The sequence below is a fragment of the Odocoileus virginianus genome, chromosome 9 (genome assembly GCF_023699985.2).
Source record: "Odocoileus virginianus isolate 20LAN1187 ecotype Illinois chromosome 9, Ovbor_1.2, whole genome shotgun sequence".
NCBI lineage: Eukaryota > Metazoa > Chordata > Mammalia > Artiodactyla > Cervidae > Odocoileus > Odocoileus virginianus.
Genome location: NC_069682.1, coordinates 58,336,428 through 58,359,507, shown reverse-complemented (window position 1 = coordinate 58,359,507; position 23,080 = coordinate 58,336,428). Strand labels below are relative to the sequence as shown.

Genomic DNA, 23,080 nt, shown 5'->3' with positions numbered 1-23,080 from the left:
AGCCTGCTATGAGTCTCTATAAGAGTCTGAAGTTTCCCCCCATCTGCCTTTTTCAGGGGCGGGGCCTGACCTGCTGTGGGCTTTGACAAGTGCCCAGGTATGGGAAGGGGCATCCCTCTGCTTGGCCATCCCTCCATCCTTGGCAACCATGGTGTTGTTTACAGTTCAGACTGCAAAGCCCTCTTGTGCCTGGCTTTTCTCTGCTCACTGCTTTGTGCTGCCTGGGCCACATGGGGCTGGCAGGTTGGTGGGTAGGACGCTTCTGGCTCTCTCCCCTCGAAGGCCCTGCTCTTGGGCACATGAAAGTCACTCTGCTGCTCACCATGCCTTTGGGGCCAGGGGAGCTCTGAGGTGTGGCCGTCTCACAGGCACTCACCTGCTTGAGGGTCTGCCTGCTTCCCTCTCTGCTCAGGGCCTCCCAAACATCTGTCTCCTATGGTCCCTCTCTTCTTAGGGACTCTTGTTCCTGCTTCCTTTCTCTTCCTCCCTCTTGAGCAGGTGAGCGTTCCTGTGTGCACATGTTCCTCCCATCCTGTCCACACCCCATCCTCTCAGGGGCTAGGCTTTCGGAGTGTTCAAGTCCCTTTTCCATTTTCTGAGGCACTTCCACCATCTAAGACACTGAATACAGAATTCAGAATACCCCTCTGAGGGGCTAAGGGAAAACAGGAATGGCCAGGGAGAAAACCGCTTCATTGAAACATTTCAGAACTGCCTGACCACTTCCCAGAATCCCTTAACAAATTCAGAACTAGAGTCCTCAAGCAAGAATCATCTTTACTGCAACTGTGATTTTCCATTGTGACTGTAGCCATTCTTGGACTCTCAAGGGCCTGGAGCACTTGTGGCTGAGGGGAGGGACTGGCTCTCAGTAAGAACTGGTTATTCCTTCGAAACAGTCAGCAGCAGGTAGTCCTGTGGATAGAAGGAGGGAGATGCGTCCCTTTGGTCCACACCATGCTCAAAGCCAGCTCTCCCCGAGGCTGCTCCTGCCACTCCTGAGAGGGACTGTGTCCCCTGAGGACATCCCTTCCCCTGGTGGCCAGAGGGCACAGTCAGGAACCCACTGGACAGGGGGATAGAGTGGAGGGGGAGGAGGTTCTTGGGAATGTTTGTGAGTGAAGGGGCAGACCAGTCTTTGGGGTTTGTCCTGAGAGCCTGTGTATCAAGGTGACTCTCATATTTTTGTAGCAATGGGGTTTGTCTTGCTTGGGTCACCCTGAGGTGGGTTGGAGCCTTTCACTTGTTTGCAGCCACAATGCTTAAACCTCTGCCAGACCCGACCATGTTGCTGGAATCCATCCATTTTTCCTGCACCCGTTTCCCACAAGAATGGGAGCTCCTGGAAGGTTTAGGCCCTGGGTCTAACTCATTTGTATCTCAGCATCACTCAGCACAGGGCCAGGCACAGAGCAGCCAGTCACATTTATTGACTGAATTAATGAGTGAGTGATGAGGGCAGCCATGGAAGGATGTAGAGGTTGTGCACTGTCCAACTCTAGGTGGTGTCATTCTTGTACACTATAGTATAGGTGGTGCATTCTAGAGCTGAACAATATGTCATCAACTTGACAGTGTGGGACAGTCTATAAGTGAATTAACGAGTAAGCCACTGAGCCCACCCACACTTTCTCCCCTTGCCTCTTGGTTGTTGTTATGGTTGTTTAGTTGCTAAGTCATGTCCAACTGTTTGCAACTCCATGGAATATAGCCCCTCCAAGCTCCTCTGTCTATGGGATTTTCCAGGCAAAAATCCTAGAGTGGGCTGCTATTTCCTTCTCCAAGAGATCTGCCTGACCCCGGGATCAAACCCGCATCTCCTGCACTGGCAGGCAGATTCTTCACCACTAAGCCACTAGGAAGTCTTCCTGCCTCTATGCTGCTGCTGCTGCTGCTGCTAAGTCACTTCAGTCGTGTCCGACTCTGTGCAACCCCATGGACAGCAGCCCACCAGGCTCCTCTGTCCACGGAATTCTCCAAGCAAGAGTACTGGAGTGGGTTGCCATTTCCTTCTCCCCCTGCCTCTATAGGTCTGGGTTATATAGTAGCTGCAGGGGCTATGCCGTGATTATTCTTCCGGGTACTGGCCCCAACAGCCAGGATTTGTGGCATCATTTCTGAGCAGGTGGGCCCCTATGTTACCTCTAGTAGCCCTTCCAGCCCTGACCTGGTAGAGTCACCTGGAGCCGACCCTTCCCAACTAGGGCCATCCTGGGTTGAATCTAGGGCAGAGTCTGAGGTTGGGGGTGGGGAGCAGCCCAGGCGAGGAGCTGAGGTTTTGTGATAGGAACTGCTGCTGTCCCCACTGCTTCCTTCTGCTCAGTAACTTCTGGTCCTTGAAAGTGGATTTCTAGTGTTTCCTGAATGTCAGGACTGGGAACTGGGAGTGCTGTGTCCAGGATTTGGCATAACTGGAGGTCCTGAAGCTCAAACTGTATGTCTGGGATGGTGGGTCACATTCTGTCAAATGTTGGCCTTATCGGTTGTTTGTGTTTTTGAGGGGAACCCTCACTTCTGGCCCAGGGGGAGAATTATCTTTCTCTCCATTACGCAAACAGAGACAACAGGCTGAGAGATTGCTAGTGGCTTACCTGAGGTTGTACAGCCTCAGAACCAGGAGGTTCTGTGATTCTCTCTCTACCCTGCACCAAACATCCCTTCCTGTGCTGCTGTATAAGAGTGGGGGTCTTTTAAAGACAGGAACAAAGAAATGAAGGTCATTTCTAAGCTCTGTCCTTTCCTATCAGCCTCTTCTCAGGTTCATGCACAGAGGGAAGATCAGAGGGCCGAAGGGGCGAGGTGACTCTGGGGGAAGATTCAGAGCTGGCAAATGCTGATGGAATCACCTCCATCTTCCCTTCCTGGCATTCAGATAGTAGGTGCAAGAGGCAGCAGCCCTGTTTTGGGGGGTCAGGATACCCAATTCTAGCATGGTGGGTGTTCCAGGCTAAGGGTACAGGCTTTGAAGTCAGATGAACCCCAGTTGGAATCTTGGTTCTGCTGCCCTGGGCAAGTTTCTCTACCTTTCTTTTGTAAAATGGGAAAAGTAATAGCATCAGCTTCATGGAGCTAATTGTGAAGATCACCTGTGTAAGGCCTAGAAGCTCTCTGAGAGCCAGGGGTATGGCTCCTGGAGGGATTCATGAAGCCTCCCACTCCCAAAGCCTCAGCTTCCTCATCTGTAAATGGGGCAGCCCACCCAGTATGGCTGTGATAAGACAGTGAGATGAGCAAGGTCAAGGGAGCACCTCCTCTGCCAGAGCCTCAGCGTCCCCATCTGTGGAATGGGGAGAAGCCCCTATGGGACCCCACGGCCCCTGCCCCTGTAGCTCTGACCTCCCACGTGGGCCCCGGGAAGCTCCTTTTCCCAGCATTTACCTCGGAGGGCTCCATTCGCGCCTGGTCAAAGGAGATGCCCTTGATGTTGGGCAGCAGGAGGCCTTGTTCTCTGAGCAGGTCTGCAGGAGGGGAGGGCGGGGAAGCTCAGTGTGCTGTGGGCAGGTGTCTGTGGGGCTGGGTGTGTCCTCCTGTCTGCTCTCCCAGATAAAGTTGCATCCTTGCCCACCTGGGGGCTTCCCTGGTGGCTCAGATGGTAAGGAAACTGCCTGTAATGCGGGAGACCTGGGTTCGATCCCTGGGTCAGGAAGACCCCCTGGAGAAGGGCATGGCAACCCACTCCAGTATTCTTGCCTGGAGAATTCCATGGACAGAGGAGTCTGGCAGGCTACAGTCCATGGGGTCGCAAAGAGTTGGACATGACGAACACTTGCCCACTTGGACTCTGGCTGCCTTGTTGGACTGTCTGTAACTACCATCCTCCAACCTCCAGCTGGTTCCCCTTCTTGAAAATGAATTGGCTCACTTCATGCCCAGAACCTTTCCTGGCTACCGTGGGCCACAGAACAGATGGTAAATCCTTCAGCCTGCTTGGCATTTGAGCCCCTCTCTGCTCCTCTGCCTTCACTCTGCAGTCCTAACTCGAGTCCTGGAGCTGGAGCACAGAGGAAAGCTCATGTCAGGGAAACAAGGAGCCGGGGTTCTGGGCTCAGATCTGCCAGACTTGCAGAGTGACCTTGGGTAATTCCATGGGGGACATCTCTGGGTCTCTCTGAAAGAGGAGGAGGCTTGGCCAGGTGATTTCTCAGAGGTGAGTGTGGTCTGAACCATTTATCCTACATGTATTAGTCTTTCCTGAGGGTCTCCTGGGTGGGAGGCACTGGACAAGGTGTAGGAACACAAACAACAAAACCAGGCGTCCCTGCCCTCCGGTAGCTCACACTGGCTGGGTCATAGGCAATGGCTAAATAATCACGTGGGTAGATGGGTGATGGGCAGCAGGTGTTGGGTAGACAGTGATGGGTAGACAGACTGCATCAGGGAAGATGGAAGGAGAGGGAAGCTGTGAGTGCCACGGGGCAGAAGAGCCTGATTGCGCTCTGCATTTCTGGAAGACTCACTTCCCTCACCCCTCCATCTTCCTGGGACCACTTCCTGCTGCCTGCACTCTGTTACCTCAGGGTCTGCTTCCCAGGAAACCCAAACTAAGACAAGGGTGTTTGGGGAAAGTTTGATTTTGTTGCTATTATCTAAGATGGAGGCGATGTCTCAAAAAGTTCAGCTTTCTTGTGTCTCGCAAAGGTAAAAAATATCTTCCCTGCTCTCATTTGAGCTGAGTGCTCATGCGTGCTCAATTGCTTAGTCGTGTCTGACTCTGGGACCCCTTGAACTATAGCCCGTCAGGCTCCTCTGTCCATGGAATTCTGCAGGCAAGAATATTGGAGTGGGTTGCCGTGTCCTCCTCCAGAAGATCTTCCTGATCCAGGGATTGAACCCAAGTCTCTTCTGTCTCCTGCCTCGGCAGGTGGGTTCTTTTACCACTGAGCCACCTGGGAAGCCCCACCTGAGTGCTAGCTGCCCACTAAAGGTGAGGCGTGTTCTCCACAGGCCCGATCTGGGCTGCTTCCTGTGGGTGTGTTACCTACCTGGCCCCTGCAGGTGTAGGAACTCTGAGCTGTGGGCTCCACCACCTCTGAGGGCCTCTCTTTTTCTTACTTTCCGTCATGTTACCCCCACCTCCCTATGAAGCCCTTCCTCGCCCCACTCTGAGCTCTTGTTACCACTAGTGGCCTGAGCAAAAAACAGGAGGGCACAGGTGGCCCCTCTTCCACCCCTCATCTGCCACCCCCAGACTTCAGGGTCTCTGCAATTCTCAAGTGAGCCCAGGGGACAAGGCAGAAGCCAGCTGTCTGCGTGGGGCTGCAGGCACGGCTGATGTGGCTCCCAGCCGCCTGGTATGCGGGCCTGAGTAGAAACTCAGTGGTGCTCACTGTTTTGATGGGGCAGGACCCTCCAGTTCAGAAACCCGAAGAGAAAGGCCTCAAGACGTTCTTTCTACAAGAAATGAAAGAGGAACAGGAAGGTCACTTCTTCCGGATTCCCACCATGGGAATGGAGGGCCTCCAGTGTCCAGGTGCCCACAGGAGACCAGGAGTAGTTCTGGGAACTCCACTATTAAAGGGCATTGGAGCCAGACGACCAGATTCGTGAAGGGACTGGGAAACATTGGGGGCCCTGAAAAAGGGTCACCTCACCCCAGGTCACAGCAAGATTCTTTGTTTCTCTGCGGGGCAGTCCAGCAAACCGGTTGGGCCAGAGAAAACCCCAGGGCCAGAGCTTCATGGGGACCAACTTAAATGGATCAAAGAATGAAACAGACAAGCTGACATTCTGAGGGTTCTCCCCACCCCTGTGGATAGGATAAGATCACCCAGAAAGCGAGTGAGGCTTCCCACCCCAACATCAGAGGCTCAGGGCCTTCTTTCAGGCCTGTGCATGGGTCCTTCAGAACCATGAGAAGCCAAGGGTAAGGAAAGAGACTCACCTGCTCTGCAAGGCCAGCGGGGTAAGGGCCCAGAATGACTGTAATGCTATTGGAAAAGAGATCACCCTTTTAGGTCATGGCAGTTGCTTGGGGTGGGAGAAGGGTGCAATGTTCAGTGACTTCAAGTCTCAACACACCTCCCCCTGCCCCTTCCTTCCCTCCTCCTCTCAGTGGCTCCATTCAGCTGACAGTGAGCTGGGAGACTTGCACCCCGAAACCACACTCTCTGTCAACCCTCTCATTTTTTTCCTGAACATCCCAAACCAAAAATATTTACCTGTTTGGAGTGAACTGAAGTTTTAACTCCTGGTTTTTTGAGGAAAATACAGCCTTTGAAAGGAGTTTCTATGAAGAGTGGAGATTAGGTCAGAACCGGAGAGGAATTCACATTCCAGACGGAGGGATTTCCTGCACCCCCACCCTACATTGTCCAGGGCCAGCCCCCCTCACCCCATCCTCTCCCCAGCCCCAGCTGCTGGCTCCTGTGAGTTCAGACCATGAATGTGTGGGTGTTGCCACGGGAGAGAGCACTGGGGCGGGGGTGGGTGCTGGGTGCTCCTGGAGGCCAGGGCTGGATACAAGGGGAGGCGGAAGCTCAGCTCAGTGGAGGGAAAGCTTTTTGCAGTGAGTCATTTGGTGGTGCAATCACTTGCTGGAAGCCAGTGAACCCCTTGGTCTTGAGGGGGTTGTCCCTGGGTCTCCATAATTTATTCAGTTACCTCCTAAACTAGAAACTAGAATTTTTACTGCCAGCCAGATATGACTGATCTCTGGTCCAGAGAATCATGCCAGCTAAGTTCCCAGGATCCAGTTACACACACCAGATGCTCCTAAACTCGCCTGTAATGGAGCAACCTTTCTGCCCCATAGTTGTTTAGTTGCTAAGATGTGTCACACAGCGTCTTCCCAATTTCAAGGTCTGCGGAGTGGGAAGTAGGAACCCCAGCGGGGCTCAGGATAGAGGGGTTGAAACTTCAATGAAGCTGTCTTTCCCCAGAATTCCTGCCAGGGTCCAGCCTTCTCTAGCTTGGGTCACCTCTCTCTCTCTCGGGGAGCAGAGAATACAATCACATTTAGCCTTTCATGAACTCTGTTTCTCTGAGTTTTCTCCTGGTTTTGTGGACAAGGGTTTCAATGCAGCCATGTCCAGAAGAGACAGTCAAGAGGGTATCAGAGGCAAAACCTTTTAGCTGCTGAAGAAATCTCTTGGGAGCACGGGGGCTGGACTTAGGGGAGCAGGTGTGAAAGTATTTTAGTTTTTTCACAACAGGCATGGCTATGGAATGTTAGCAGATGTCATGGCGGCGAGGTTTGCCACTGCCCTCTGTCACACTGCCTCAGTCAGCTGGGCCTGGAGGGGCCCTCAAGTGGCCCCAGGCTCCTTGAGGAACAAAGGACTTAGAGGCTTACTCACCCAAGAAACTGAGACGGGGGAGGTGTTGCTGGACCCCAGCAAGAGCAGGGAGCCCGGCTGGATGACGGAGGCTGTGTGGCCATCAAGGCGGACAGTGGGAGGCTCAGGGATGCTGATGGTCAGTCCCACGTTCTCTCTGGACTGATCAGAAGTCTAAATAAGGGGAAAGCAGAGAAGGTGCCGGCCGGGACAGAAGACGGTGTTCCTTAGCCCCCAGCTGGGAAGGATGGGAACAAGGCCATCTTAGGAGTCAGGGTATCTGTGTTTTCACTCTCGTTCTCTAGCAACTTGCTGTGTGACCTTAGGAAGGTCACTTACCCTCCCTGAGCTCCTCTGACGTGAAATGACATCCCCCTTTTTGTGGGCATGCAAAGCAAATAAGAGTATAGATTTTGGAGCCAGAGTCTAGTTCTGCTGCTTCTAAACTGTGTGGCCTGAGACAACTCTTTTAATTTCTCTGTGCCTCAACTTTCATGCTTACATTGAGTTGGCCAAAAATCTCCTTTGGGTTTTTCCATAACAGTTTTTGGAATGAACAAACTTTTTGGCCAACCCAATAAAATGGGGATAATAATCATACCTACCTCAGCAGGTTGTTGTGGTGATTAAATGAGTAAATTAATGTAAAGTGCCTAGAAAGGAACTTTGCTCCTAGTAGCACTATTGTTATCTATTGTGTGTGTGTGTGTGTCTGTGTGTGTGTGTTAGTTGCTCAGTAGTGTCCGACTGTTTGTGGTCCCATGAACTTCTCTGTCCATGGGATTCTCCAGGCAAGAATACTGGAGTGGGTTGCCATTCCCTTCTCCAGGATATCTTCCTGACCCAGGGATCAAACCCAGGTCTCCTGCATGGCAGGAAGATGCTTGACCATCTGAGCGAGCCACCAAGGAAGCCCTGTCTATTGTGGTTATTGTCATTATTCTGTGTTCATCAGGTTCCCTGTTCTCAGAGCCTTTGGAGAGCGCATGCTGAGCATGGATCTTGGAGTCTGGGACCAGAACAAATCCTGGTTCTGCCTCTTACTGAGCAATGTGAGCGTGGGCAAGTGAAGTCACTCTGCTCAGCCTCAGTTTTTTTTTTTTTTTTCACCACAACTTCTTTTTTTATTTATTTATTTATTTATTTTTTTTTTTTAAATTTTTATTAGTTGGAGGCTAATTACTTTACATCATTACAGTAGTTTTTGTTATACATTGATATGAATTAGCCATGGATTTACATGTATTCCCCATCCCAGTCCCCCCTCCCACCTCCCTCTCCACCCGATCCCTCTGGGTCTTCCCAGTGCACCAGGCCTGAACACTTGTCTCATGTACCCAACCTGAGCTGGTTATCCGTTTCACCCTAGATAATATACATGTTTCAATGCTGTTCTCCTGAAACATCCCACCCTCTCCTTCTCCCAGAGTCCACAAGTCTGTTCCATACATCTGAGTCTCTTCTTCTGTTTTGCATATAGGGTTATTGTTACCATCTTTCTAAAGCCCATATATATGTGTTAGTATACTGTAATGGTCTTTATCTTTCTGGCTTACTTCGCTCTGTATAATGGGCTCCAGTTTCATCCATCTCATTAGAACTGATTCAAATGAATTCTTTTTAATGGCTGAGTAGTATTCCATGGTGTATATGTACCACAGCTTCCTCATCCATTCGTCTGCTGATGGGCATCTGGGTTGCTTCCATGTCCTGGCTATTATAAACAGTTCAGCCTCAGTTTGTACAAGTGTCAAAAGGTGGGTGAGAGCGCAGGTTTTTCGAGGATTATGTTGATGTAGGTGGAGCGGTCTGGCACACAGTCTCTGCTCACTGCTATCTGCCATGTGCTTGGGTATGCCTTAGCAGGCTTGGGGTTTTATTCAGTACTGAATAATGACAGCCTCATGGCCATGTCACCTGGGTGGGACAATGAGCTAAGTGAACTGTCCCTTTTAATCACTTGTGAAGAAGGTACAGTGATTTCCAGAGTCCACAGGAGGAAAGTCTGGCCAAATGCAATGTGCCTGTGTGGCCCAATCCTGTCCTCTGTTCTAGAATCTTTCCTGAGATCCTGCCCGAGGTGCTGGGGGAGAAGCAGGCAACACACCCACCTTGGGCTCAGGCTCCAGTGCACTCAGTGACAATAGCTGGATGAGGTTGGCAGCCTAGAAAAAGGGCAAGATGTGCATTGGCCATTAGAACCCTGCAGATCCTTTCTGAGCAGGTTCATGGGGTGGGAGGGGTGTCAGCGGGGTTCAGTGAGATGTAATTGTCCCCAGCTGAAGGTACCACTGGCACACCACTCAGTCTCAGCATAGAAGGAGCCATTCATTTGGCTTCTCACCATGATTTACCTGGAAAGGTTGACATTATTGTGTCAATGATTCCTCCCAGCCCCTGGCCAATGTTTTATTGTGAAAATTTTCTTTCTTTTAAAAAATAATAATAATTATTTATTTGGCTCTACCAGGTTTTAGTTGTGGCACATAGGATCTTTAGTTACAGTATGCAAACTCATAGTTGCAGCATAAAAGATTTAGTTCCCTGACAAGGTATCAAACCTGCGCCCCCTGCATTGGGAGCTTGGACTCCCAGCCACTGGATCACCAGGGAAGCACCATGTGAAAATTTTCACACATGCAGCAAAGTTGAAAGAATTTTATAGAGAACATTTGTATGCTTAGTATCTAGATTCTTCTATTAACATTTTCCTGCACTTGCTTTATCATGTTTGTATTTAACTATCTGTGCTCTGTTGATTTTTGAAAATCATAAATCACCAGAGCAAACACTATAAAATGTATACAGTAAAAATTAAAAGTCCATCTGAACACTTTTCCCCCTTTTCCCCTAAATCCTATTCTCAAGTGTAACCACTATTGACATTTTGGAGTATATACTGACTGTTTTCTACACACACAGAAGAATGAATAGATGGGAACATTCTAACCACATGGTTCTGCACCTTGTTTATTCCTCTCAACATCAGTACCTATAGAACAACCTCATTCTTTTAAACAGCTGCCTAGTATTCCACCATACATGACCGTAACATGACTTATTTTTTGCCAATTCCTTATTGATGAACTCCTAGTTTAACTTTATTTTTCACCCTGTAACAAGTGAGGCTGCAAAGATCACCCTTGCATATGTACCCTCACCCAGTGGTGTAAAAATTTCTGTGGACGTGGGTTCACAGGGTTCATATCTAGACTTAGAGATGTCACCTGCGTGGAAAGGAGGGAACAGTGTGGAGAAGCAGGAGTCTTGGCTCTAGCCCTGCTCCTACCTGCTGGGTGACTTGGGAAGGTCACTTTCCCTGTCTGATCCTTGGTTTCCTCATGTAAAAAATGGAGCAATAACACTAGATTTCTTCCAGATATGGATCTTGGGATTCTGTATTTCAATATTTACTGAGCACTCACTGTATACAGAGTATACAGAGTATTCACAGAGTATACTGTTCACAGTCCCCAACCTCAGAATGAGGGAGACAGTGAACAGGCAAAGCTAAGGAAATGAACACACAAATATGCATATGTGTGTTTATGTGTATGTATTACATATGTATACATATATATATGACTCTGCACATATAACTTTACTCATACGCATATACACAGTTTGATCTATATTTTGAAGAGAAGAGAATAGAAAGAGAGAGGCAGGGTGGAGAGAGAAAAAACTTACTCTAGCTATTTAGATGTGGTTGCCGGGGAGTGGCTCTCTGAGGTGATGACATTTGCACTGAGGACAACAGTGGAGGGAAGATTGTTCCAGGTAGGGAGAGAGTGTGTGCAAAGGCCCTGAGGTGAGCACCAGTCCAGCCTGTGTGACTGGAGTCTAGTGGGTGAGAAGACAGAGCTAGGGAGGTGGGCGGGGCCAGACCACACAAGGCTCCAGGGCTGTGGAGAGGAGGCTGGATTTTATTCAGAGTGTGATGGGGAGATGCTGTGGGCTGTTGAGCAGTAATCCATCTGGATTTTTCCATTTGACCCCCTTGTAGACCCTGGGAACTTGCTCTTCTTGTAGACTTGTGTGTGTGTGTGTGTGTGTGTGTGTGTGTGTGTGTATGCCTCTTTGCTACCATTCAGGCCACTTCCTCAGAGACGTCTTTACTGACCTCAGTGTCCAGGGCAGCCCTCTTACCTCCAGCGGTCACTTGCTAATCCACTGCTCTGCTCATTATAAATAGATACATTATTTTATTTATCTGACTGTTTTCTTGTTTAGTTTCTATTCCCTCAATAGACTTTGACCTCTTCAAGGGCAGAGACCCTGTGTGTACAGGGCATGGCACACAGTAGGCCTACAATACATATTTGCAGAATAAATGTTATGAAGAAAGGAAAAACAAAGGGGCCTGGGTGTTCAAAGAAGTCTTTCTAGAGGAGGGAACTTCTATACTGGGTTCTGAAGGATGAATAGGAGTTCTCCAGGTAAGATCCAGAGAGAGAAAGTGACTTACCTGGGCCCACCAGAAAGGCACTTCTAAAAAAAAAAAAAAAGGTACTTCTGTCATTTGGGCCTCAGTTTCTTCATGTGAAAAATAGAGCAATAAAGTAATGTACTCTGCTTCTTCAAGCACTCACCATGGGGTCCTGGGAGTTCACAAGGATCTCCTTGCTGGTGTACAGGCAGGACAGGATGTCATTGTAGGTTTCCAGTGAAAAGACCAGGTCTGCCAGGCTGCCCTGGGCTAATTTTGGGAGGGGCTTGGGGGTCAGATAGTCAGGCCTTGGGACTCTCGCCTGGGCCGCATGGGGTCACAAGCTTCAGAAAAATGAAGGAGAAATTCAGTGAGAACAACCTCCCTGGCCAAAAACTGGTTACAGTTAATACGTAGAGGATTCACTATGTGCCAGACACAGTGCTGAACACTTACAGGCACATTTCAAGCTCACAGTAGCACCGGGAGATGGAAACCATTTGATTGGTAAGGAAACGAGGCCCAGGGGGGTCTGAAGTGACTTTCTCAAGATCCTGTACATGGTAAGAGGTGGAGCTTGGTTTTGAAACCATGAGCTTTGCTTCCTTGCTTATCGCTCAGGTAACTCCATTCCTTTCTCTGTGACTTTGTTAACAGCGCCTCTTTCCTATCCACTCAAATTCTCCTGTCCTCCTGACCCACCTGCTACCATCCCACGGAGGAGGGGGCAGCCAGCCTCGTCCCTTCTCCTGGCCTCAGATTCCTCATCTGAGGGTCCCTTCCACCTGGGCACTATACACTGTCTCGTTGCTCCCGGGCTGCCCCACCTGCCCTTATGTTGGATCCTAATTCTCGCTCATGGGACACACAACCCTGTGGCCTCACTTGCTCTCCAGGGTTGAGCAGGTCTCCCCAAGCTCACTGTGAGCCCTGGAGGGCAGGGCCTGCCGTTTCTGCCCTTTCTTCTCTCTTCCCCTCTTTCCTCCTCTTTTGCCCACCACTTTCTTTGCTTGCTCTTTGTCTTCTTCCTATCCAGAGAGGCCTCACCTCATTCTCCTCCATGCCCATCCTCCCCCAGACCTGTGGATGTCCCTAGAGGGTCTGCCCTGGCCAGGAGCTGGCTCACCTGGACTTTCATCAGGATGGCCTCTTCTGTGAATTCTGTGGTGGTGACATAGTACTGGAAGTCTTCTGGGCCCGAGCTGGCTGGGGCTGCAACAAAGAAATGGAAGCTGGGCTCCAGCCACCCTGGGGGATGGATGGAAGGGGGAAGGATGGAAGGGGAGGCTGCGAAGCAGTAGAAATTCCTTTTCCTTCTCTGCTTAGCTTTATGTTCATTGTGGGATGGCCTGAGCAACTTGTAACGATGAACATTTACTGAGCCATAACTCTGCGCCAGGTTATACATGTTATCACAATGGTCCGTTTTGTGAGCTTGTGGTTAATCCCATTTTACAGATTGGGAAACTGAGGCTCAGAGTGGGAAATGAGTTACCAAGGTCATAAGGCATAATAATTCCCCTTTCCCCTATCCACTAGGAAGTAGGTTACCCATGTGAAAGCTTTGTCTGTTTTATTTCCCACCATATTCTCAGAGCCTAGATGAGTTCCTGGCATGCAGTTGAGGGGCAGCAGATAAGCCCCACTTCCCCTTGGCAAGGAGGTACGAACGCAGAGTGATATGTAACAGGTCTTCCAGCAGCGAGTTGAGCAGTGTTGTGGCAGTGGGGCACACCTGGAGCAAAGGCATGAGGGGGTCATCGTTGAGGTTGGGGTGAGGTCAAGGGGCCAACCTAGGAGTCATACCCCTCTTTCAGGGGACAGGGACAATGAGCAACTCACTATCTTCTGCAGGAGGAAGGGCAATGCCTCGTCCAGGACATCTGTCACCAACCTCAAAGCTTCGTTCACCAGGAGGGGGTTCATCCTAGGGGCATGGAGAGCAGATGGGGTCTCAGACACCATGGAAGGGGAGACTGAGGCCAGAGGGGGTAGTCCAGACAGAGCGGAGGTGATCCCAGCGAGTCTGTGTAACAAGGAGGCTCAGGATGGCTGCTTCCTTTCCAGCTTGGTGTCCCTCTTCTCACCGCTCCCCTCTTTCTCCCCTTTCCTTTTCTGTTTTCTCCCCTTTTTGCCTTCTTGCTTTCTCTCTCCCAGACTTTGTCCTCCTCAACTTTATTTCTTCGTGAGCCTCCCTCTCTGCCTCTGTCACTTTATTTCTCTCTCTGATAAAGTTCTCTGGGATTTTCAAAGAGGTCGAGATCACAGCTGGCAGTGGAAGTCAATGGAAGGCTTCCTGGAGGAGGTGGCTTTTGTGTTAGGTATACTAAGAATCATAGGTAGGGGACTTCCTCGGAGGCCCAGTGGTTGAGAATCCACTTTCCAAGGCAGGGGGCCTGGGTTTGATTCCTGATTAGGGAACTAGGATCCCACATGCCGCTGGACAACTAAGCCCATGCTCTCTAGAGCCTGCGTACTGCAACGAAGACTGGACACAGCCAAAAATACATACATAAATGTTTTTTAAAAAAGAGTCGCAGGCAGTGGCCACTTTATGTGGCCCGTTCTGTGCTCAGCAGCTCACATAGGTTAGCTCATCTCTCCCTGACAACCACCCTGGGCGGCCAGGGTTCTCTGAGTGATACTGTTTATTGGCTAGAAAACTGAGGCTCCTGGAAGTCAGATAGCTTGGCCAGGGCTCCCAGTGTTAGGAAACAGCTGAGCCAAGATTCAGCGTGCATGGATGCACACTTTGACCATAACACTCAACACAGGGGCAGGATATGCTGATGGATGGTGTGTGCAGCTGGTGGCCTTGGAGATGACCCTGTCCCTGACAACCTAGGCTGGGAAGAGGCAGCCCCCGCCTGGAGTCTCAGTGGAGGGCTGAGCACAGGAAGGGGGTGGGTACTCACTGCTCCAGAACCTGGATGCTCAGGTACCCTGGTGGGGTGTGGCACTCCTCAAAGGCCACGTGGGTCTTGTTCCCCGTCTGCTCCAGCCGAGCCCCAATACGGATGTTCTTGATGACTCTGAGCCGCAGGATCCTGTAGGCACAGCGTGTCTGGGCAGGCTCCGTCACAGCCCAAGACAGAGTCCAGAACTCACTGGCAGGTGGGGCCCTGCCATTGTCTGGAGGGCTCATTAAAAACATGGAGTTCCAACTTTGGAAAAACCTAAAAGATCTGGCAGCTCTGGGCCAGTGTCCTCACAGGGTGGCTGATGTGAGCTGGACATGGGCCATGTGTGCTCCAGTTTACTACAGTCCCCACCAGGCCAAGGGTCACGTGCATTTTTACTGTGTCATTATAAGGGCGACAGTGTTTCTTGTATAACAGAGATATATTTCTCTGTGGCCACATCCCTATCAAAGAAATATTTCTTGGTGCTCGCTTTTCAATTAGAAAGGGAAGCTAAACAAAAAATGCCATATTTTACAAAAATAATTTTGTTTATTGGTGAGATTGGATGTTCCCAAGGGCACCATAAGGAGATTTCCTATTTGATGTGCCAAGGCTGCCCGTATCGCTCCCTCTGTTGTCTGTTGTGTTTACAACCCCAGGATGGCATATCATCCACCGCTTAGTGCATGGTCTGAGCTCTCAGACTGGCAGTGAACTCTCACAACAGGCAAGGGCCACAGAGGACTTGATCATAACTCTTTGTGGATGAGCCCAGAGGACGGATGGCCTTGCTCAAGCCGAGTTCCAGTGTGCTGGGCCTCAGGGTGAGCTTGAACCAGACCCTCCTCGGATCATCCCGTGAAAGCATCCACCTTTTACTCCAGATGACACATGTCCCTTGACAGGGACGTCAGAGGGTTTATCTCAGCCTCTGCTGCAGATTCACTGGGTGAGTCACTGTGTAGGCGGGTCCCTCTCCTACAGTTTTTCCATCAGAAAAAATGACTTTGGGGAATACCCTGGTGGTCCAGTGGTTAAGAATCTGCCTTCCAGTGCAGGGGACGTGGGTTCAATCCCTGGTGAGCGAACTAAGATCCCACATGCCATGGGGCAGCTAAGACTGCTGCAACTACTGAGTCCTTGTGCCACAACTAGAGAAGCCTGGGCATCATGATGAAGATCCTGCATGCAGGAACTAAGACCCAATGCAGCCAAATAAGTAAATATTTTAAAAAAGAGAAAAATTGACTTTGAAACATGCCCAAGTTTCAAGGATTACTGTGACCCTTACAGTGACACAGGCAGCAGGCTTTTGCTAGCCTTGCACGGCTGCCTGGAACTTAGAGAGGTGGGGAGAAAGCACCCACCCACCCATGCACACCTACCCCTGGAGTGAGAGGTACAGTTTGCTTCGCAACGTGACCTGCAGCAGGCTGTCACTCAGGACTTGCAAGGTGACCTCGGGTCCTTCGGAATCTTCTATGACCAACCTGTGAGCAGTGTGCGTGGGGGTGTTTTTGTGTTGCCTGGTAAGCCCCTTGTGACTCTGTGGACTGTGTGTATCTGTATCAGTTAGAATTCGGGCAGATACCAGGAAAGGCAGGGGCAGCTTTGGGACAACCCCTACCATGACCCTCAGGGCTTCCTTGGTGGCTCAGATAGTAAAGAAGTGCCTGAAATTCAAGAAACCTGGGATCCATCCCTGGGTCGGGAAGATACCCTGAAGAAGGGAATGGCAACCCACTCTAGTATTCTTGCCCAGAGAATCCCATGCACAGAGGACATGAACAAGGAGTCGGACATGACTGAACAACTAATACTTTCACTTTTCACTACCATGCCCAACTACAGAACACTGGGCTCTCGCTGCAGCCTCTAAGCCTTGGAAACTTGGGCAAGTCTCTTCCTTTCTCGGGGTGTCAGTGTCACCCTGCACAAAATGAGAATACAGTAGAGGAGCTATCTGTGCCCATCTAACAGGTCTGAATTCAGATAAACAAATTCTGCAAAAGAATATGAGAGCAAGCAGGAGTCAGAGAAAGCAAGATGGCTGGTGATCCCACTGCTGCCCAGGGACCACCTGCCCAGCTGAGCATCCAGGAGGGAGGACATGAGCCTCCTGCTCCCCGCGATGGCCTCAGGTCCCTGCATCTCTCTGAGCTAAGAGGAACTCAGAGTTCTTTTTAAATATTGGATACAAGCTGGTAACTCATCTGATGCCTACTGGAGTGGGCAGCAGAAAATTCCAGTGCTGGAGGAAGACCTGGGTGGGTCAGACTCCTCAAGGGTTGTATGCCTGCCTCCAGCGTGGAAACTTCCAAAGAGCTTTGAATTATGACTTGGACCTTGTGTGTTTTTTCCTATGGGCTTTCCAAGCCTGTGCCAGGCTGGGTGGGCAGAGGTGGGGCCAATGCATGGGCAGGGGTGAGTGGTGGCCAGTCCTACCGCTCACTGGGGCGGGTGTGTGCCCAGCTCCCCCTCCAGGCCTCTCTGGGAAGCACCCCCACCCTCCCCAGTGCTCTGACTTTTCATTCCATTTCACCCTCATCAGAAAACTTCTGGACTCTCATTGTAGGGCTTCTCTGGCTCTCCCTGCTCACGCTGAGAGATGGATTTGGAGGCATACCTGTGACTACTGAGGTTGACCTTGGAGGAACCCATGCCCCAACCTACATAAGCAGTATTCACTTATGCTGGTACTTATTTTACCAGAAGTTGTGACTCGGCACTGACTTAGGAACTAAGGACCCCACATGCATAACTGTCATGGGGGAGATCAGGCCAGCTGGGCCAGATCTTGGTAATAGAATTGCTATTATGGGTTGAACTGTGTCTGTTTCCCCCCCCCACCGCCCAGTTCATATATTATTGAGTTCCTAACCCCCAATACCTTATAATGTGAACTGATTTAGAAATAGGGTTGTTGCAGATAGAGTTAAGATGAGGTCATCCTGGAGTAGGGTGGGGCTCTTGTCTAATGTGACTGGGGTCCTTGTCCAAAGGGGGAATTTGGACACAGACATAGACACACACCCGGGGAGATTGCCAAGTGAAGATGAAGGCAGAGATCGGGTGATGATTCTACAAGCCAAGGAAAATGAAAGATTGCCAGCAAGCCTCCAGAAGCTAGGGGAGAGATATGGAAAATGCCTGATTTCAGACTTCCAGTCTCCTGAATTTCTGTTGTTTAAATGACTCAGTTTGTTGGACTTTGTCACAGCAGCCCTAGCAAACTAATACAATCAGAAAACCTGGACTTTTATTAAAACCCTCCAGATTTATTAAAAAAAAAAAAACCACTGTGCAAGTGTGCAATACCCAGGTGTAGGCTGAATGTGGAGGGTTGGCGGGCTGCCCAGCTAAGATCCCTGGCTGAGATTCTGCCTTGTTCCCTGGAGGATTTCAAGTGGCTTTGAGAGGTTTGTGTGCTTAATCACTCAGTTGTGTCTGACTCTTTGCAACCCCATGGACTGTAGGCCACCAGGCTCCTCTGTCCATGGGGCTTCTCCAGGCAAGAATACGAGTGGGTTGCCGTGACCTCCTCCAGGGAATCTTCCCAACCCAGCAATTGAAGCCAGATCTCCTGCATTGCAGGTGGATTCTTTCCCTTCTGAGTCACCAGGGAAGCTTCCTTTTGAGAGATTTAGGGACAACAAAAATGCCCTTGCTGAGGGCTTTCCAGGTTGGAGAAAAGTTCCAAAGACACTGGGGCTCCCACTGCCCACCCTGTGTTCCACTTGACAGAGGAGAACTGAGTCTGAGCAGCGAGAAAAGCCAGAAGGAACTCACCCCCCGAGCTGGAGCAGCTCCCCCAGCGGCAAGAGGCTCTGTCCCGAGAACAGACCCCTGACCAGCGGCAGGTCAAGCCCACTGCTCTTCTTGGAGAGGCCTTTTCTTACGAAGGGCATGTGGTCCAAGATGGCAAGGCCTTCACCTGCGGCCCCCCTCACAGGGATCCTGGTCACACGGTCCAGGATGCGGTGTTTAAATAGCAGGTCTGAAATGTCTGAGGACAAGGCCCTTCTCAGGGCAGGACTCACCCTTCATTCAGTCATTCAACAGATGCCCACCAGCATCTGCCCCGGGCCAGCGATTTAGTCATTTAGCAACAAGTACTTATGAAGCACTTACTCTCTTCTGGGCTCAGGGGACCAGGAGCCCTGTGGCTCGTGCCCCCATGGTGATTACATTCTATGGGTGGGGGCAGCGAAAGACGACAGCTGAGCCCTTAGATAAGCAGGCAAAGCAAGTTTTGAAAATAGAATGGAGTTGAGTTGGGGCATGATGGGGGGAAGTTTGTTTTAGATACGATGATCAGGGAGAGCCTCTTTGAGGGGGAGGAATTTGAGCTGAGACCTGAATGAAGTGGAGAAATCCACTATTGCAAGATATTAAGAGAGAGCAATGTAGACAGAGGCAACAGTGCATGCAAAGTCCCTGAGGTGGTGATGAACCTAGTGGGTGTATGAAACAGAAAGTTCAGTGAGTTTGGATCATGCTGAATGGGGTAGGAGGTGAATGGGTAAGAAGGACCTCACAGCAGAATTAGGGAGAGAGACAGACAGGATTACAAGTATAATATGCTTGGATAAGGCCATAGACGAGGCTTCATCAAAGGGCTGTGTGAACCCAGTGGCAGGAACCTGCTTCTGCTGGGGACATTGGGACTGTTAGACCTTGGCCTTAAGGGATGAATCAGAATCTGTTGTATTGGGGGATTGAGAATAGGGTGAAGAACAGCACAAGCTGGGAAGTCTCTAGGGCCAGTCAGGGCAAGTGGTGGAAGAGGCTGGAGAGGCAGGGCCTTGGAAACCAGGATGAGGAGCGTGGAGGATCTTATGAAGGGATTGGGGAGCCACAGCAGTGTTAGAGCAGAGGATGCGGGGGTCAGCTCTGGGCGAAGGAAGGCAAATTCTGCTGCTGGTTGGTGGGGAGGCCGCAGAGGAAAAGCCTTGAGCAGGGAGGTGGTGCCACTTTTCCCCTCTGCTCTTCCCAGAATTCCTGCCTCCCACCACCCACCCCTTAAAATTTACCTGTTTCCAGCTGATCCTTGCTGATGCGCATGAAGACTAAATGCTGGGCTTCACCTTGGGCCTGGGGCAGCAGCCCCCAGCAGAGCAGTGACCCCCAGAACAGCAGCATCCTCCTGCCCAGGACCTGGGGACACAGGGCCGGGAATCCCACTGGCCATCTCCATGTCCTCAGTGGGGACCCACTGCCCAGCTTCTCCCAGCTCTGCCTGTTCTAGAGCCATCTCTCCAGTTTCCCTTCCCTCACTTCTCCCCCTCGCTCTAGAGCTACCAGTCCTTGAACACAATCTGTATATCCCACCATCTCACGTCAGTACTTTCCATTCCTTCTGCCTGAAATGTCCTTTCCCCCAACTGGGCTGGCTTCCAGTCTGGACTTTGCCACTTCCTGACTGTGTGACCCTGAGCAGATTATTTGGCCTCTCTGTGCCTCAGTTTTCTCATCTATAAAATGGGAGACAATCATAGATTGTTGTGGGGAATGCACTCAGTAATATGTGCAAAGCACTTAGCAAGTAGTGTGCCCAATAGCTGTTAATGTGGCTATGTGATATTGTGAGACATTAAGAGAGATAGTACTCCCGTTTAACCATGGAGGTTTCTGAATTTTGAGGAGAGGACATGGGGTAAGGGTCCTGGGAGAAGCACCACCGCAGCCAGGGTAGGCACTTGGGGGGCTTGAAGTTAGGGCTTTTTACCAACTAGTAGGGAGATACGTCAATATTTCAAACAGTACATTCCTACTGGTTCCTGCCTGCTGAACCTCAGCCCTGCCCAGGCAGCCAATGGGGTATAGTTGGGACCCAAGAGCCTGTGACAGGGGCTGTCCAGGTGGGCAAGTCTGTGCTGCCTGGAGATGCAGCCTTTGGAACTCCAAGGCAGAGACCAGCTGGGTGCAGACCCCTCCAGGGCACATGCCAGGGTAAGCAGGACCAGTTAAAGAGCCATCACACCTCCACCCCAGTGCCCAAGAAGAAGCCACCCAGAGGGTAGATGCTGGCCCTGAGCAAGGACAGGATGCCCCCAAAGTGGCTGAACCTGCTCTGGAGCGCCTGAGAGCATCCTGGCACTGCCTTGAATCAGCAACATCCAGATTTTTGTTGTTTGATGGCAGGAACTCAAACCAGTGATTAAATTGGGTCCTAGAGAAAGAGATTTTCTTGTTTGCTTGCAGCTGTGAAGTCTGGACTGGGAAATTTGTATTCATGGCATAAACTATTTATATTCAGCTACTGGGGTGATTTGAAACTCATCCACTCCTCATCCAGCCAGTGTTAAGCCAGTGCTCATGTCAGGCAGTTTTCCCAATCAGTTCACCCACGTCGCGTCCCTTAGTACTTCTCACCAGCCCTCTGCACATCACAGCGGTCTTGAATCATACTTGCTGAGACTTCTACTTGAGTCCCTTCTGTGTAGCAGGCTCTATGCTGAGAGCTTTATGAGCTTCGTTGCATTGTTGAATTCTTACTATGATGGTCTGGGATCACTGAAGCAGGCACATTTTATAGAAATCGGCAAAACAGAGGAGAGGTGGCTCACCCAAGTCACAGAGTTGGTAGCTGTGGACCCTGGATTCAAACCCAGTTTGGCTGAGAAACTGGGAAACGGATCTCTGTACCACATCGCCACATTATTGTAGGTGCTCAAGAAATATTTGACAAATGCCCAAGTTAGCCTCCCTGTCCTTACCTCTCCAAGAGTAGGGCAGTCCAGAATCTCTGCCTGGTCTCGGTCACCAGCTTCTCAGAAAGACAAGACTTTTATAACCTGAGCTCTGAAATTCGGGTGGAAAGGAGCATGGCAGGAAGTCCAGCCTCCTGGCGGGGTTTGTGCTCAGCGGATCCCTTCAGTGGAGGGAGGGGTCCTCTTGGCACCAGACTGTTAGGGGCCTCGACTAAAATTGGCAGGGCCAGTCACTGGGGTCCCAGCAGCAGACTCTAGTCCTGGGGCAGCAGACCCCAGGGAGGAAGTGTGTGGGGGCCCTGTGATTTGGGGGGCGGGTCCTTTCCCTTAGGAGCCACTTCAGAGCTGTGGAGCCTGGGGCAGAGCCTCCAGCTCTCAGGAGGGGCCCAAGGAGACTGCTATTGCAGGATGCAGCGGTCACAGAACCCAAGGGAGCAAGGACAGGATGTTGGGGTATGTGTGGAGGAGAGCAGGTGAGGGGTGGAGGCAGGCCCGGGAAGGGTGACCTTCTGTGGCTGCTCCCCATGCCCTTTCCATATATGTCACCCATGCCATGCCTCTGCAGCCTGACAGGTCTGGGTTCAAATCCCCGCTGTCACTCGGTAGCTGTGTAAGTGTGGGCCAGTTACTTTCCCACCTGAGCCTCACTTTTCATGTCTGCAAAATGGGAATAATAAATCTAGCTATGTCTTTTGGGTATTGTGAAGATTCAGTGGGGCAATTCATGTGGATGTCAGAGCCTGGCACATAGGAAGAGTTCCCCAAAAGTTGCTTAATTAATAATCAATCAATTAATTTTTGGCTGTGCTGAGTCTTTGTTGAGACTCGTGGGCTTCTCTTGTTCTAGAGCAGAGGCTCTAGAGTGCGTGGGCTCAGATGATGTGGTGAACGGACTTAGTTGCCTTGTGGCATGTGGGATCTTAGTTTCTCAACCAGGGATTGAACCCACTTCCCCTGAATTGGAAGGCGGATTCTTAATCACTCTACCACCAGGGAAGTTCCCAAAGTTGCTTATTTTAATTTTGATTTTGCAGATGAGAAAATGGAGACCCAGAGAGGCTAAGTGATCTGCTTAAGGTCACACAGCATGTATGTGACAAAACTGGGGTTTGAAATCAAGGCTCAGAGAGGAAACTGGTGAAAGGGAAATTCAATATTACTATGTATGCAGCGCCAAGATCTCGAGTCCTCACTGCCAAGCAAACTGCTCTGTGAAGGTCCTCTCTCGTGGGCACTGGTACCACATGGTAAATACGTGTAACCAGCTCGTCAGTATCCCCCAGCCAGTACAGCCATCCCAATGGTGGGCAGGACTCACCTCTAGGAGGGTTTTAGATTTTTCCATAGGGTTCTCCTTGTGGATAATTCCTTTCCCTTTCACCATCAGGGATGCAATCAGGGCAGGTGTTAAACTCCATTCTTGAGCTGGATGGGGCAGTGGGGCTGGGGTGGAAGGGCTGGTTCTAGAAGGCAGCAGCTGCACAGGAAATGCTAGGATAATGTTGTTAGTTGATGTCATAACTGGGGACAATATTTCAGATGGGATGTACTTTTTCTAGGATCTCATAAAATCACGGACTTTTCGGTTGGAAGATGCTTTAAAAGTTGGGAGGTCCTCCTTATTTCTGTTGATTGGGCCTCAACATTACTGTCAATTGCTATCCTCCTGCCTCTGGCAGAAAAAGGCTCTAGGGCAAACTTCTTCATCTGAGCCACCGAGGGCTGGTGCAGGATGTTGGTAGAAATATAGAGATTGCACAA

The 23,080-nt window shown here is 50.5% G+C and overlaps 1 protein-coding gene across 1 annotated transcript; it reads right to left on the bottom strand.

Moving 5' to 3' along the window:
* Positions 1–757: 757 nt before the first annotated feature.
* On the bottom strand, positions 758–19,748 carry LOC110143012 (BPI fold-containing family B member 3-like). The gene is given in 16 exon segments (XM_020902505.2): positions 758–915; positions 3,379–3,458; positions 5,328–5,391; positions 5,882–5,927; positions 6,159–6,226; positions 7,296–7,448; positions 9,386–9,439; positions 11,867–12,023; positions 12,025–12,047; positions 12,830–12,915; positions 13,375–13,438; positions 13,546–13,630; positions 14,619–14,750; positions 15,992–16,096; positions 18,396–18,612; positions 19,640–19,748. Coding segments are annotated over 16 exon segments (1,476 nt in total). The 3' UTR covers positions 758–882.
* Positions 19,749–23,080: the final 3,332 nt, after the last annotated feature.